Below are 15,502 nucleotides of genomic sequence, written 5' to 3'. Positions count from 1 at the left end.
TACCATCTGTATTAAAATATCAATCCAACTTGATGTGCCTGATCTTGGAATTAAAAGATTATTTGATTCAAACTAAGAAGTATGTCCTATTTCCTTACCAATCTGAGTTAAAATATCAATCCAACTTGATGTGCCTGATCTTGGAATTAAAAGATTATTTGATTCAAATTAAGAAAAATGTCCTATTTCCTTATCAATCAGTATAGCTTTCTGTAATTAATGCTTTATATACTTCCTTGTTAATTATTCAACTGATTTTGTTTTCTCTGAATTACTTCTTTCTTTATGCTAATTGAAAATTCTGGCGATACAATACAACCATCTTATATTAAATTGTATTCTTTATCAAAATGTGTTGTAATGTACCAAGTATCTTTAGTATTTAATATCGTGATTATTTTCTGTTTTGTATTGCCAATAATATATAACCTATTTAATATTTTAGTTAACCACAGTATAAATAATTAATGAACACCCTCACATCTGATTAACCCGTGTTGATTTAGTGTGTATTGTGTGTGTAATCGCTACTGCATGATTAATATAAAGAGTAAAGTAGGGTAAGGTGATGAGAAACAAAATGCTAGAGGAAGAAAACATATTGATACAACTGAACATAGAATGTACTTTTACTGCTATTAAAGTAAATACTGGTGTTAATTGAAATTTTTTGAGAGGAAATAATTCTTCTCTAATATCAAGTTTTGTCAATTTTACCCTAAAGATAAACAGAAATTTTATTCAATCATTTTTCTTCTATTTGCAGCAAAAACAAATCAGCAAGTATGGAACGTTACCAAAGTCATACAGTAGATCAACAAGAAGTCGGAAACATATAACTAATGAATATTAAGCTTGAAACTAAGTTTTATCTTGCTCTGCTAATTGTTATAACTGGGCTCATTGACTGATTCTGTTTTTGTGAAGGAACTGCTGTTAATAAGTCCATTCCAATCAAGTCTTTCATTACATTTGAAACCCTATTGTTCTTTCTTTCGAAGTGAATTAATTTTTCGAAGGAGAAAGTTTTTTTGTAAAGCATAATCTCCATGTGAAAGAGAATTTGTTTGCATACGTGTAATATGTATGTATGTATATGTATGTAATAATAAGCTCACTATATGAGACATAAGAGGAATGTTATTCCAAGTATTATTAATCTTGACTGGTGTAAATTGAAATATTTTTATATGTAAATAGTACAAATTAAAGAATTTACTTAGAGCATATCTTTTATTTTTGTTTCAATAAACAGAAAGCTTGTAGGGAACTTAAATATTAATTAAAACATGATTTCTACCTCCAAACTATTCTGTAATTTTATTAAGATATGTGACATTGAGTAAATTTGAATACATTTACGTTTTGATTGGAAATGAATATAATTTAAATAAGAGTGATTCATTATAATTAATAGGATATGATCTCTTTGATTTAAACAAAGCATAAAAGTGTTGATTTGTTTCAGTTTCATGTATATATTTCATGATATAAACATCTTTCTACATTTGTATGTTCCTGAATGAGACCAATCATGACATATAGCAATTTTTACATTCAATCAAGTATAAACAAAATTTACTTTGGTTTACTCAAGCGAAATATACATTTAATTCTATAGTAAGAAGCATCATCTGAACCAAATTAACCTAAATCAAGAGGTCTAGCTCCTTGAAATCTTCTTACAATACAATTAACAAGATTATTGAATAGACAAGACAGTACTTATATTTTAATTGTAAGTGTTTATCTAGTCTAGGAGCAAATAATACAACTGGACGCAACATACTATTATCATCACTGTATTTAAATATTATTTATAAACCATGATCATATTGAGGATTCTATAGCATAATTCTATAGTTCTTTATATTCCGCTAAACATTTACTTTTATATATTTATAATATTTACACTGGGATCTCATTAACAATAATAAAAAATAAACATAGATCTGATGGAACCCTGGTGTTCATGTTTTTATATACCAGTCAATAACAGTAATGGTGTTACAGGTTATTAATATTTAAAACAGTATTGCTACTCTTGTGTGAAATCTACATTCTACTTAACCTAGTCCTTGTCATTATTGTTATACAGAGTTTTAGGGCCTTTAAACAGTTTAAACTTCTTCTTCTTCATAGAAACATAAAATCGTTTTAGTAGAAATAAATAAGGTAATTTGTTGCAGTGCAGCAAAGTGTAGAACTATGGTGTTCACAAAAAAATATTTCATAGTAAATGTTAAAAAAGTATTACTATAATCACAGTGTTAAAACCAGCATAAGCACTGATATGATCTGGTACAACAACACTTTTTAGAATCAGATTCTTGTCTCAGATCACTGGAAATGGCATTTCCAGGCTTTCGAAATTTTCTGAGGGAGGCCACCTGGACCCTCTGTTGTGCACTTCACGCCCCCCCCCCCCCCATTGCATGATTAGATAAAAACTTTTATGTAGTAATATATTAGAATCATATAGATTACACTCTAAAAACTATTTATGGAATAACAATTACAGGTTTATTAAAATGCAACATTTCGAATAGGTACTAGGAAATAGAGATTGTTATCAGAAGTCACTATAACATGGCCATGTGGATGATGCATTCAGCAATGTGTCAGCCCCCAGTGTACACTCGTAGTTTTTATTGTTCCCATATCAGTATGTCAGTTATCAAAATGCACCTTCCAAATTAATACATCATTAGATTATTTACAGCTGGTAACAAGGACTTGATTAGGTAGATAGGATCCTGTAATCTGTTATAATATAGCCTAGATTTACTAATATATCTATTTTGATTAACTAATGATTGACATGACGATTAGTAATAATTAACACAAGTTGCTGAAGTAGGTTTGTCTCATATTATTGGGTAAGATTATGTTAAGATTGTATTTATATATTATATTGTATGTACAATATGTAATAAGTTCATGTATATATTACATGTAAGATATTGTATATAAAAGGGCATGGAATGAAATGTACAACTACATTATTTATTACTATGTTTAACCCTCTTACACCTCCTCTACAATATGAATGTTTTTAATAACTATAACAGGTGTTTATGTCTGCTTCCACCAGTGGTGATAATGCAGACTTAAGTATTTAATTAACAAATTCTCTGGTGTAATGACCTCCCAATTTAGTAACTAACAACAGAAAGACTTAAAAATCATCTTCGTTTTTTTTTTTTTCTCTCAGGTTTTTATTTCAGTTTACTTCACATTCCAAAACTTTAAGTCAACACTTTCTTAACTATGAATATATTTTCTCACTTTTGATAAAGCATATTTGCGCCAAAATCACATGCACATCGTAGGACGTTGTTGTGCCTTTTGCTGAAAATTTTCTCCACTGTTTGCTCCGTCCTCCGTCAAAATAACCACAACCACACTTTGGGAAAATACAGGTTAAATTATTTCCCTTATTTCGCCCTGGTTCCATTTGTCACAAAATTTCACATAAACTGAAATATCTCTTTAATTCCTGTGTCTCTGATTATTCACTCTGTATGTTGTGAATATGATCATTCAATCAGTAATGGGTCTAAAAGGATGACAGACACAAAACCTTCTCCTTCAAGGTTTTTTACCAAATGCAAAACCATTGTTTATTTACATCTTTATTACTATGTTGCAGTGACTGTACAAAATTTGACCACTGTTTAGTTTCTTTTTTCTCTGTTTTTAAAAAAAGAACATTTTGAGAATCAAAGAGTGCATTTTTGTTTTCTAAAAATCCCTCAAGGATAGTTATTACAGTTTTGTTTTGTACCAGGGTGCCTTAATTATCCAAAGATTAAGTCACCAATGAGTGATGTGAATACCTTGTTTCAGGTGATGATTGTTTTTGTGAACAAAAAATTGAGATCAAACAGCTTGTTGTTTACTAAGTTAACTTATTTTGCTGTAACATATATATACTTTTATTAGTTATAATCTTTGATTAAACAGTGTTTCTTTAATGTAAAATGTTATAATCTGTACATGGGAGTGAGTGAAATAATGTAGTAGAATGTTTATTTCAAGAATAATCGATTGATAATGATTGAAAATGGACATGCTTACTTTTTGAGAACATTTTTAATTTACCAATTTAAAAAAATTTAGAAAACCTGGGTTTTTAGATATTAGAATTTTATGTTTTTATTAGGTAATGCTGAATCATAGGATGTTAAAGATGATGAGATTGAATGGTGTTACTATAATTGTGCTTCCACCAATAAAATCAAATATTTAGAACAAACAAGATTTGGAATACAACTTATCTACAGGCTTTTTTTTTAAGTTGGATATTTGCCTTTTTTTATTATAAACTGAATTCTGTTTCAGATAGTTTTATCATCTAAATTGAATATGATCTTCTTTAGAACCTATGTCTTCATGTTGTCAAGTTTTTTTTTTTCTCAATTAACATGATAGAGAACGAGATTAACTTGATGGTTGAAGATGTTGTTAATAGTGATATATATATATATATATATATAAATTTGTAGAGTGGTTGTGATTTAGTATGTATACATGTACAGAAATGCTGAGTAACATATCAATTATATTATGTTTAAGATTGTAACAGTTTATTGAATCTGGTTAGTATATATTATGTTTGATATAATTAAGAGATTATCACACAGTATAATGTCTTTAATATCTATATTTGTTATATTCTTGTAAAACTGTACACTGATTATTATGGATTTTATAAACCCCATGATTTCACATCATATATAATATTTGCTTAGCGCTTTATGGCCAAATTAATAAACGTCAAGTTCACAATATTTAGTTTTATCTTGTTATATTTCAGTTAAAGATAGGGGGGTGATGGCGATATTGTAAAACAAAATTGTAGCTAAAGGACCTAAATTATTTATGTTGTAGATAGTGCACACACTTTTGGAGCCCAGGGCAATTATTCAGTCTTGTTCCTCATGATTTTGCAAGTGTTTATCAATTATTACCCAACAATCTCTATTTAAAAATGCATTTTCAATTGTGACCCATCTGGGTACAGACACTAGCTAAACATCCCCAGTAAAGGCGGGGTGAAATCAATGTATGAATAAAATTGTGGATGAGCATTCAGTCCAGCTGATATGAATATTTAATGAAGTAAACTTTTGGATCAGTTTAAAGTACCATGAATCATGTGCGAAACTAATCAGGTAACCAAGAGCAGATTTATTCTAATCACAGATATGCCAAATGTTAAACAACCTTTCAGAAAGAGTAAATATTTCCCTACATTATGAATGAGAGTATACAACTATGAAATTCCAAAAAGATATAGAACTCATTGTAATATAGTTGAAAAGAGTCTACAATTAATTACTTGTTAAGCAGAAATTTCATTTTAACACTGATTTATACTAAATACAATTTAGTCATACACATATTTATTCCATTTTAGTTCAGTACATATACATTGGATTTACTGAGTGTTGTAAGTCAGTCTATTCTGTGACACTATAAGGTAGGTTAACAGGCAACGAAACATACATGTACACCCATGTTGTTTCAGCAGTCCACAAGGGTTGTTGCATATTTCTATAAAACAGATCAAGAGTAACAACCTATTATATTGTTATCAGATCGGCTTCTAGTTCTAACATTTGTTATCCAAAACATGTAGCAGTGATCAGATGATAACTTATGTTGTTTGACTTTTGGGAAATAGTTGATAATAAGTCATCTTCATCATCTCATGAATATAAACTGTATAAATTTCAAATCAAATGGGTAATGCCTTTAGCCACTGGAAGGGGCACAAAATTATTAAAAGTGATAAAGGGAATAACACTGAAAGTACTTTTGGCTACTCATGAACACTGTACAACTTAAAAGGCAATCGAAAGATAACTTTTAGCATCTTGGCATTCCACAGGTAATGTCCAAGTGGTAGAGGTTTCTTTGGCTCATCAGATGATACCTTTAACTTGTCGAGTATCCACAACAAATTGTTGATGACAGACAGATTAAAACATTTCAATGTGAGCATCTAAATATTAATAACTGTAAATTCCAGAAACAATTAATTTGAGAAGATATGAAGAAGCATTATCATTAAACAATGGATATTTAAAGCACTTTATATCGTTTTATACAGCACAGATAAAAATGTTTCTTTAAGGGCAAGATATATTAAATGATATACAGAAACCCTTAATAATAACAGTATCAAAGCATGGTCTCTGATAACTAAATAAAAAAATATGCGATGAAATGACAATATACACATGAAATCATAACACATAATATATTGAGTGTAAAAATGTTATACTGTAATACAAGCTTAATGAACTTGACAAACATATTGATACAAAGCCACTGTTTCACATTTCTTTTCCACATACAGGAGTAGCACCCACTGACTTGGCCTCCCGCTTCAGAAAAGATTTAAGGTTCAGATTTCCTATAAAGGTTTCAATAATGTCTTTTTTTACACACAGAGAATCAGTACATTAAGTTTTATCTTCACAAAACCTGTTAGCTGTAAGCTAGAGTCAAATTTCTTTCACACAAATAACAAACAATCTGTTGTGAAAAATGAAGTCTGCAGTTAGGAAGTTTGTGTCGAATATCAACTGTCTGCATATATTACACTGTGTATATATATATAAAAATATGTTTTACGTTCCTAAAGCATTTAACATATCTGTTGGTCTGGAAGCTAATGGCTGTAATGTTGGCATTGTTTGTAATGATGCACTAACTTGATGTGTAGTAATACCATTGCTATTACTGGTAATAATACCACCATTTTCACTGGATATCTACAAAATAAAAAGTATCAATTGTTAGATTTAAAACAGTACACCTGCTGGGTCAGACAAACTTTTACACATAATTTATGCATGAATATCCTCAAAATATGAATGTAGTTGTTGATGGACAACCAAGCAAGGTCAATTTCTGGAAGTTGTCTCATAGCCAGACAGTTACTCAGATGATGTCTAAGTCAAAGGTAACATCTTAATTTGTTTATTAATAGTGATATGTTCCCTAGATAATCTGACTGGATAGTCGATACACTGGCTATGCATTATCCATCTTTATTTCTCTGCAATGTTTTGAAATATATTTTTACTTAAACTTGCAAAAACTGAAGTCAAGAGATTATCTTATCTACATTTTCAGTGTTTTGATCTTTTAATGTACTAAGCTTATCTAAAATAATACTTTTCAGCCCTTACTAGCCTTCTATCATGTTGTCCATTAAAGACGATAATGCTTGAAAATATGATCAGATGATCAGATTTCCGGTAACCATGCATAATCCAACATCCATTCAAGTTTTGTATATATAAAACACATAGTAAAGACATAAAAAACATACTGGGCCACTTTGCGGATCGCCTTCATTTCCTTGTCCCACAAACACACCACCTTGTCCACGTGATCTGTTTAAGGCATGTCGATGTCGAGATTCATATAAATATTTCTATAAAAATATACCAAAAGATTAAACACATCGTATATCATATATAAAGTTTAACTTTCTATTAGGGGAAATTATGAAGTTTTTCAATTATATGGTATCTATTGCCTTACCATTGATAACGATGCTATTAAATAACCTCATTTAAAGGAGCTAAATCGCTAATATTTTGGACCTAGAAATTGACACAAATGGGTCGCAATGCATATAATAATGTAATATGAATGTATATAAACTGATTCACATTCAATCATTTCCGTTTTTACTCCAATTTCAAATCAGTTATGTTCGGTAAAATACGCCAGATATCTCAATCAAATGGCAACCTATAGCATCTGGTTATTCCAGTCTACACCGATAGTATTTATTGCGCATGCTCTCAAGATGGTGCTGAAATGCATTATGGTACACGAATATAAAATGTTTATTTTGTCTTAAATATTGGATATCAGAAGCCCATCTTTTCCCGGTAAGATCACAACATCAAAGTTGATTTAAATTGACAAATAATTTGTATTTTCAATGTCAAAGACTTTGGATGATATTGAGTTAGAGACTTAGCTATTTTAAAGAGTGGGGTTGCACAGAAAAAGATAATGGTGTTCAGACTTGGTCATTTCGGGAATAAACATACATTGAAATATTATTTCCATAATTTTCTTGCGAGTAGGCGTCTTTAGCAGTGGGAAGAAACCAAAGGACCCTGAGAAAATCCACGAGGTTGAAATGAATGAATGAAATGTGGTTTTACGGCATGTTAGCACCAACCGGGCTATATTGAGCCAACTGTATGGTGATTATTCACAGTATTATATGCATAAATAAAATCAATACCACAGCAAGTAAAATTAAAAATAAAATATATACAATTAAAATTTATGATAAAATGCTCATGAAAGGGTCTAAATATGGTGTTATATGAAACATCATTTGGTAAAGAGGCTATTTTTCGTAGCATACTGCAGGGTCAGTTTATCCCGTCTGTTGTGCAATGAGGGCTTGTGCACCTCGACGTATAAACTGTCCACTGGAGATGTACGAAATATTCCTAAACTGATTCTAAGGTCCATGGTTGTGTATGGTGTCAAGCTCTTTATGATAAGACTCGTAGGCTGACCCATACACAATACACCCATAATCGAGTTTAGATCTTATTAAAGCTCAATATAATCCGAGCAAAACTTTACAGTCTGCTCACCAGTCAGTATTTGATAAGACTCTCAATATGTTGAGGGCTTTCAGACATTTCTTTTTGAGGCCATTATGTTGTATCATAAGCTTTCTGGATGAAAGCATCCCTGACGAACGTTTCAAATCGAACGAGATGGTCAAAAGTGCTCCCTTGAGAGCTAAATAAAATCCACAATGGAGATCAATGATAAGTTTGTTGGACTCTAGCCTTCGATTGATCTATCTCTCCATGGTTTTGCAAATGCAGCTAGTTAAAGCGATCGGACGATAACCAAGCCACTTGGGTCAATGGCAGACCTTATGATTTAAAGCACACACATACTCGATCTACAACCCCCTTTTCTCCCAGTGTTGAATATTTCTAAAGACCAAGATTTTTTTCTCCGAGACCTCAAGAATCGAATATTTCACTGTTTTAACTGAACATAAATGACATATTGATATCTTACCGATCTCTCCCTTGGTATTCTACCTGTTGCCTCTAATTTTGCTCTTGCTTGTCGTCTTTTTAATATTCGATGATATTGCTTAGCATTAACATATAATGGTTCATCACCGGACTCTGCCCCAGGCTGAATAAAAACATTTAGCAAACTACAATATTGTGAAATTTAATCTCTAATGGGAATATCAGTCCAAAAATGATTCAATGCCATTCAGTATTTACAAAGTTATGACAAATTATATTTTCATCGATCTATGCTGCTTGAGCATAACGAGACGTTGTCATCTTATATTAGTAGCGGAGAAAAGTGATGGACCTAGTTTAAATCTATTTGAATTCAAACAGAGAAATCTAAACTTTGTATTTTGAGTACATACTTAGGGTATCTTAAGCCATGAGAAATTTGGTATTTTAGTGAAAATGCACATAGGGATGGGGATGGGCTGCACTGACTAATCTGTATTATCCTACAAAAGATATTAGTATGTTATTGCCCGCCACAGCAGTATGTGGTATCCAAAGTTTCTCCATCATTATATAGTAAACTTTCATCTCTACTATATATACCTAATAGTATTTGTAAAGAGGTGGTATTTTTTTATTATTAAAATGACATCATTAATAAATCAATTACCATAGGAAGCTGCTGACCCACTGGTTGAGAAGGTAAATTTATAACCTGTATACCTGAAAATAAAATATATATAGGTGTAACAATAAAACATATAAAATTGATTAACATTAAACTTTTTCTAATAGGATTATTTCGTTTTAATCGAGCAAATGATACAATTGTAATCAAGCGGCCCAAGGGCCTTAATCACCAATCTCCCACAGCAATCTATACACAGGTTGCCTTGTGGTTCTTTTATAGGTCACTTGAGCATTTAGAAGATATTAAACAGTTAGCAAATGAAACAACCTGTGCAGTAATTACCAGTTTTGGAGATCTTTAAAATTTACTTCTTCACGTTAACATAAAAAACACATCTATCTTTAACACATTTTCAAATTGAATAAGGAAAAAACATCCTCATTATTCCCAATGGTATCGTTCGTGGATGGGAAAAAAATAACTCTTAAAGTAATTATTGGAAATCAATAAGATTCTTCATCTCAAGAACATAAATATTTCAAATCAATCGGATGATATTTTTATCATATAGTAATATAGAGCATTCACAAGATTTTTTAAGTAATAGTGAGCAGTAATTATTGGAAATAGTTTTTAAAAAAATAGACTTATTCGTTTCATGCAAATATACAGTGTATGAATTCCAATCCTATCGAATGATAATTTCAATAAATGCTTCTTAAAGAACAGACTACAAATACATATGTCATCTAAATTTACCTTGAGGTAACTGTACTGGTTTATTATTGGCATCAACCAACACAAATGATGTTTGACCATTTATTGTAACTTGATTTAAAAATAACATCTGTGGTATACCAGATGTAGATACAGTACTTGTATTACTACCTTGAACTTGTGTTTGTAAAACATTATTATTAGGTTGACTTATTGCTGCATTCTGTAATCAAATTTCAGCAAATTTTAGGAACATATTAACAATACATATGAATATGAATCAGTTCGGAAGATACTATTTGCCGTTCACAGGTTCAAAAGTTTCTACAACTTGAAATTTGATGCATTCTGGGATCGACAATACTGAACTTCAGGCAGATCGGATGATAACTTTTGTTACTAGATCAGGCCTAGAAATAATAGCTTTACTTGTACCTTATATTTTTAATGTTATGTCAGACGTGTTTTAAAAATATCAATAAAACCATAGCAAAACGTCTAATGGATGATGAACTTTTCCCTAGAGTGTTCACAAGGTTCTACTGACAGATAATTTAAAGAAGTTTATGAACTGACACATGTATCATCGTTAATATACACACACACATTAATTTATCTATAAATGTTATCTCACCTGTATAATATTTTGACCAGCGGATACTACAACAGGTAAACTGGATGCATTTGACATAATTTGACCTCCTTGGATTGGAAGGTTAGCAAATGATGTACTGCTTTGTGAGGAGAATATAGCTTGTTGATCACTGCCAGTCTGTAATATCATAGAGGTAACTTATAGCAATGTAGATGTGAGGCGACGCTATCATTTAATATAAATTATAAAGATAAAATATCAGTAAAACTGACATGTCAATGCTTATAAATGATCTATTTTATATGCAAATAATCTTAAGTCAAGCGTAAATTTCTTGCAACTCAACGTAACTTTTTATTGCAAAGTGATGGGAAAGTGACTTGCATTTGAAATAGATGAGAATCAAATGTGATTTGATTATATATGAGCCTGTTTTTGAAAAATTACGTAACAAGAAAATGTGCAATATGCCAATAAGCGTTTTGATAAATAACATACTAAATCTGTTTGTCCATGTGGAAGTTGAACAGTAACACCCTCTTGAGTCACATATTGTATTCCTTGTACTGCTTGATTGCCATCATCATGTGACTGATTTACTGTTACTGTCATTGGTTGTTGAGTTTCAGGGTCATACATGACCGTAAAGTGTTGTTCCCCTTCTGACATGTTGCTGGTTTTGCTGTATAAATTTTTAAAGAAAATCATATATTATATTATTATGCATTCAATGTTATAAATTTCAAATTAATGGAAAATCTTTATTTGGGATAATAAACAAAGTCATAATCTGGCTATTGATAATATCATAACGGGTGACACAAAAATAAAAACTAGAACCCATAAAAATTTTATTAAATCCTACAAAGCGCAAATGTAGCACCATAGGTCTTTGTCTGACGTGGGGAGCGGACCAGGAAACCGGTCGCCACATCCTACATACGACCCATGCATCTTTTCTTACTACATATTTCTGTAGCCTTGTGATCGTCTAGAATTTGTCTCTAGCTGTCTTTACTTCTGCTTCACGTTGTGTATTTACTTCTTACAGTTTCTTAAGACGTCTGTCTTACCAGGAATAACAATGCAACAGTTCGCTTCTACATTTTATATAGCATAGCCTAATACGTATGGATACAGAGCATAATAGGTAACAATATAGCTAAAACCATTTCTCAACCCTATCCAGCCTCGCGGCTGTCTAGGACCTCAGATGGAACCTCTCTGGAATCTAATGGAAGTCTAACTTAAAAGTTTACTATAGATATCTTATATAGCACTCAGTATATCATGCACAGAAAGCCTGTTCGTGGCCCTGAACCTGTGCAATTAACGATATGATTGGTTAATTAAGCCAAATGATGCAATTAGAATAATTCCACTCACATGTAATCTGGTGGTAAATTATTGACACCTGTTTTGGCTAAATAGCACTTTCTTATATAACAATATGTCATTTATACCATAAGTTGATTTAGTACACACTACATATGTGAATATGTTTGAAATTACTAACTTGCCAAAAATATTAATTAATGAAATATAAAGTCATCTTATTTCTCTATTCCTTGTCTATAAATTAAAAAAAAATGTCACAACGGCGATAGTGCTACACAAATTCTGCTGTCAGGACATGTAAACAGCAAAAATAATGTTTATTGGGGTATAGGATGTGTTACTGAGGATCTTACACTCAACAAAGTGCACAGCATGGGTATCAATGTCTAAAAATGTCATCATCATCCCATTTGTGGGTTCTGTTTTTTTGGTTCTAACATATATTCCGTAAAGTTCCTTGAAAATTGTTCACAAAAAGGAATAAATATTATCAAATACATAACAAATGTATGCACTAGTATTAATGTGTGTAATAAACTTACACGTTTATAGTACTGAACATAGATACACGTATCACAACGTTTTGGTCTGACGACCTTTCGAACTCCACACAAACAATGATTTGGACTCAATATTATTAACAAGGTTTCGGACTCGGTTGACAATACAAAATTTGTGTATGTTAGTAATACTAAGGGTCTTATTTTTATTGTTAGGCGGGACTGGGGACAGTTTAAAGTGGGTTGTCTTTTCTTTATTTAATTTGTAAGCAATTAGTTAAGATAACTCACTGAAACCGTTTAAAAAAAAAAAAGATTAAGAAATAAAAACACTGCTACTTGCCTTTTGTTTTATTTAATTGATCTGCGATTACTGAAACTGATAAAGGAATAAAAACGTTATTACTTGCTTTTTGTTATATTTAATCAGGTAATGATTATTGAAAACGTGGGGATGTTGATTACACAATATAACTTCCTATAATATGTCTAAGTAATTTGTGCATAGTTGTTATCTTTTATACTGAGTTTTTTTAAATTATTATTCTTTCAAATAAAAGTGGGTTAATATAAATTGATTTGACTTTAGTGTTCAACTTTTCCTATCCACTGATTCTTGAGTCTCAATTGTCATAGACCAGAGTCTGAAATGTCAACTACCTTTCAATCTAATTAAAATACAGATCTATATTTCGTTTCGTTTTTTATACTTTCGATGGCCTCTACAACATGAAGATCCGACCAGTTGCAGTAGGGGGGGGGGGGGGGGGGGGGGGGGCGCTTCAGGGGTCATACAAGCGGCTTTTGATCTATGATGTCAGACATTCATTTGATTAACCAATCAGCTTTGATGTTTCTACTCTAGTAGGATACCCACAGTTCCGTGCATAGCACGTCAAGAACTCGCTGCAACAGACCGATTCATTGGCTAATCCATCACATTAACCAGAACGCAGGTTATATAACAATTCTTCCAGAACCTAGTGTAGTAAAGACAAGTAAAACGAAATTTTAAACTATAAAAAACAAAACGAAATAGGATCTGTGTTTTAATAAGATTGACTACCGTAGTCTGAAATGTCACATTCTACCTGAGTCTGACATGTCACCTACATGCATTCTATCAAGGACATATTTTAGTTGGGTCCTAAAAAATTGTGAGTATTCATGTATTTTCGAATAGCGAGTTCCATCGACAATCAACTTCCCGAAACAACTTTCAATGTTTGCTTGCACGTGATGTACTGAGCGTTAATGTAGATGCCACATCACATGTGGGTTGTTTATATTTAAAATGCTGTTGTTTACATTTTTACTTAGATTTAAAGGAGCTAAATCGCTAACATTTGGGACCTAGAAGTTGACAAAAGTGGGTCGCAACGCATACAATACTGTAATATGAATGTATATAGACTGATTTACATTCAATCGTTTCTGTTTTTACTCCAATTTTAAATCAGTTATGTTCGGCGAAATAAGCCAGCAGTCTCAAGCGAGCGTAAATTTCTAGCGTCTGGTCATTCCAGTCTACATACGCTGTTTGATTTGGTGCAATGTGTCTAGCCTCGTCCCTCGAGTCTCTTCATGCAACTGGGGCTGAAGCGCATTATGGTACACGATTCGTGTACCAATGGTAAAATGTTTATTTTGTCTTAAATATTGGATATCAAAAGCCCATCTTTTCCCGGTAAGATCACAACATGAATGTTGATTTAATTTGACAAATAAATCATGTTTTCAATGTTGAAGATTTTGGATGATATTGAGTTAGAGACTTAGCTACTGGAACAACAAAAAAATTTATTGTGAACACTGAAATTGATTTTAACTGTCAAGCTATAGAACATAACTAATACAAATTAAAGGCTTTTGAATAGTCTATTATAGTTGTGGAATCAATTATTACTATTACTACATGTAGGCTTACTAAGTTACTCTTCGACTATCATCATCATCCAGTACGACGACAACACTGAACAACACAACACTTACAGTAAGTTACACTCAGGCTGGGTCGCGTTTAGTAATTACTAAATTAATTTACGCGTTAATGACTAATTATGACTATTATGTAACATTTAAATTGCTCTAACTTTCTTGCTATTTTAGTATTTATCAGAGAAAGGATATTTATCAGAGAAAGGTGATTTTGGTGTCATTGGAATGACCTGCCAAAGGCTTTCTAATAGGGGTATTTGCATTGAAATCCATTGAGCCATTGACTTTAATTTTTTTTGTCACATAGCTATAACACTGACTATATTAGTATAGGCCTACAACAGTAACGTAGTAGGATAAGGATTAAGTTTAACTTTAAGGCTCGATTGTAGATCTAATCCACAAGCTGTTTCAACGTTTGTTAAATAATTTACCTACATTTAAACCTCGTTTCTTTGATGTTGAACTTGACTGAAGATGTAGATAACGAGTGCTGTAACAACGAAAATATTATTTCAAGACTAGTCTAACATTTTTTCCATTTTTCCGTATTTTTAACCAAATAAAGCCAAAATGGCGGGCACTTCCTGTGCACATAAATTGATGACGATTTTATTTTCTGCTATAATAAAAATATTTACACTATTCATTGATATGTAAAAAAATATTTATTAACACGTTAAAAAAAGAAATGTAGTAATATGTATATATATTTCAAAAACTTTTAATTGAA

General features: G+C 31.5%; 2 protein-coding genes across 4 annotated transcripts in view; one reads left to right on the top strand and one right to left on the bottom strand.

The window, feature by feature from the left end:
- The window catches only part of LOC126815739 (receptor expression-enhancing protein 1), a 28,517-nt gene extending 23,726 nt beyond the window's left edge, over positions 1 to 4,791 (top strand). For both annotated transcript variants that reach the window (XM_050541644.2, XM_056099270.1), the window contains one exon: positions 767 to 4,791. Coding sequence is in view for 1 of the 2 variants with exons in the window: in XM_056099270.1 (XP_055955245.1) it covers positions 767 to 853 (87 nt within the window). In the remaining variant the exon portion in view is untranslated. The remainder of the gene's footprint in view (positions 1 to 766) is intronic.
- A 1,294-nt stretch (positions 4,792 to 6,085) lies between these two features.
- On the bottom strand, positions 6,086 to 15,366 carry LOC126815740 (nuclear transcription factor Y subunit alpha). 2 transcript variants are annotated; one of them, XM_050541645.1, is made up of 9 exons: positions 15,208 to 15,366; positions 13,175 to 13,210; positions 11,492 to 11,675; positions 11,033 to 11,170; positions 10,441 to 10,621; positions 9,721 to 9,773; positions 9,091 to 9,213; positions 7,349 to 7,453; positions 6,086 to 6,785 (listed from the first exon to the last, which is right to left on the bottom strand). In XM_050541645.1, the coding sequence occupies exons 3-9, from the start codon at positions 11,660 to 11,662 to the stop codon at positions 6,642 to 6,644; spliced, it is 915 nt and encodes a 304-aa protein (XP_050397602.1). In that variant the 5' UTR covers positions 11,663 to 11,675; positions 13,175 to 13,210; positions 15,208 to 15,366; the 3' UTR covers positions 6,086 to 6,641. The 2 variants fall into 2 exon arrangements, with proteins under 2 accessions (XP_050397602.1, XP_050397603.1); XM_050541646.1 differs by lacking the exon at positions 13,175 to 13,210.
- Between the last annotated feature and the right edge of the window lie 136 nt (positions 15,367 to 15,502).

Source organism: Patella vulgata, chromosome 3 (assembly GCF_932274485.2).
Source record: "Patella vulgata chromosome 3, xgPatVulg1.2, whole genome shotgun sequence".
Taxonomy (NCBI): domain Eukaryota; kingdom Metazoa; phylum Mollusca; class Gastropoda; family Patellidae; genus Patella; species Patella vulgata.
The sequence above is the reverse complement of the archived record's forward strand: the minus strand, read 5'-3'. Positions and strand labels throughout refer to the sequence as shown.

Excerpts from the sequence above, each read along its gene's own strand:
- LOC126815740 (XM_050541645.1), bottom strand. The coding sequence starts at position 11,662 with ATGTCAGAAGGGGAACAACACTTTACGGTCATGTATGACCCTGAAACT. Across the intron at positions 10,622-11,032 it reads CTGGTCAAAATATTATACAG|AATGCAGCAATAAGTCAACC; the intron begins GTGAGATAACAT and ends ATTTGATTACAG. Across the intron at positions 7,454-9,090 it reads GAATACCAAGGGAGAGATCG|AAATATTTATATGAATCTCG; the intron begins GTAAGATATCAA and ends ATATTTTTATAG.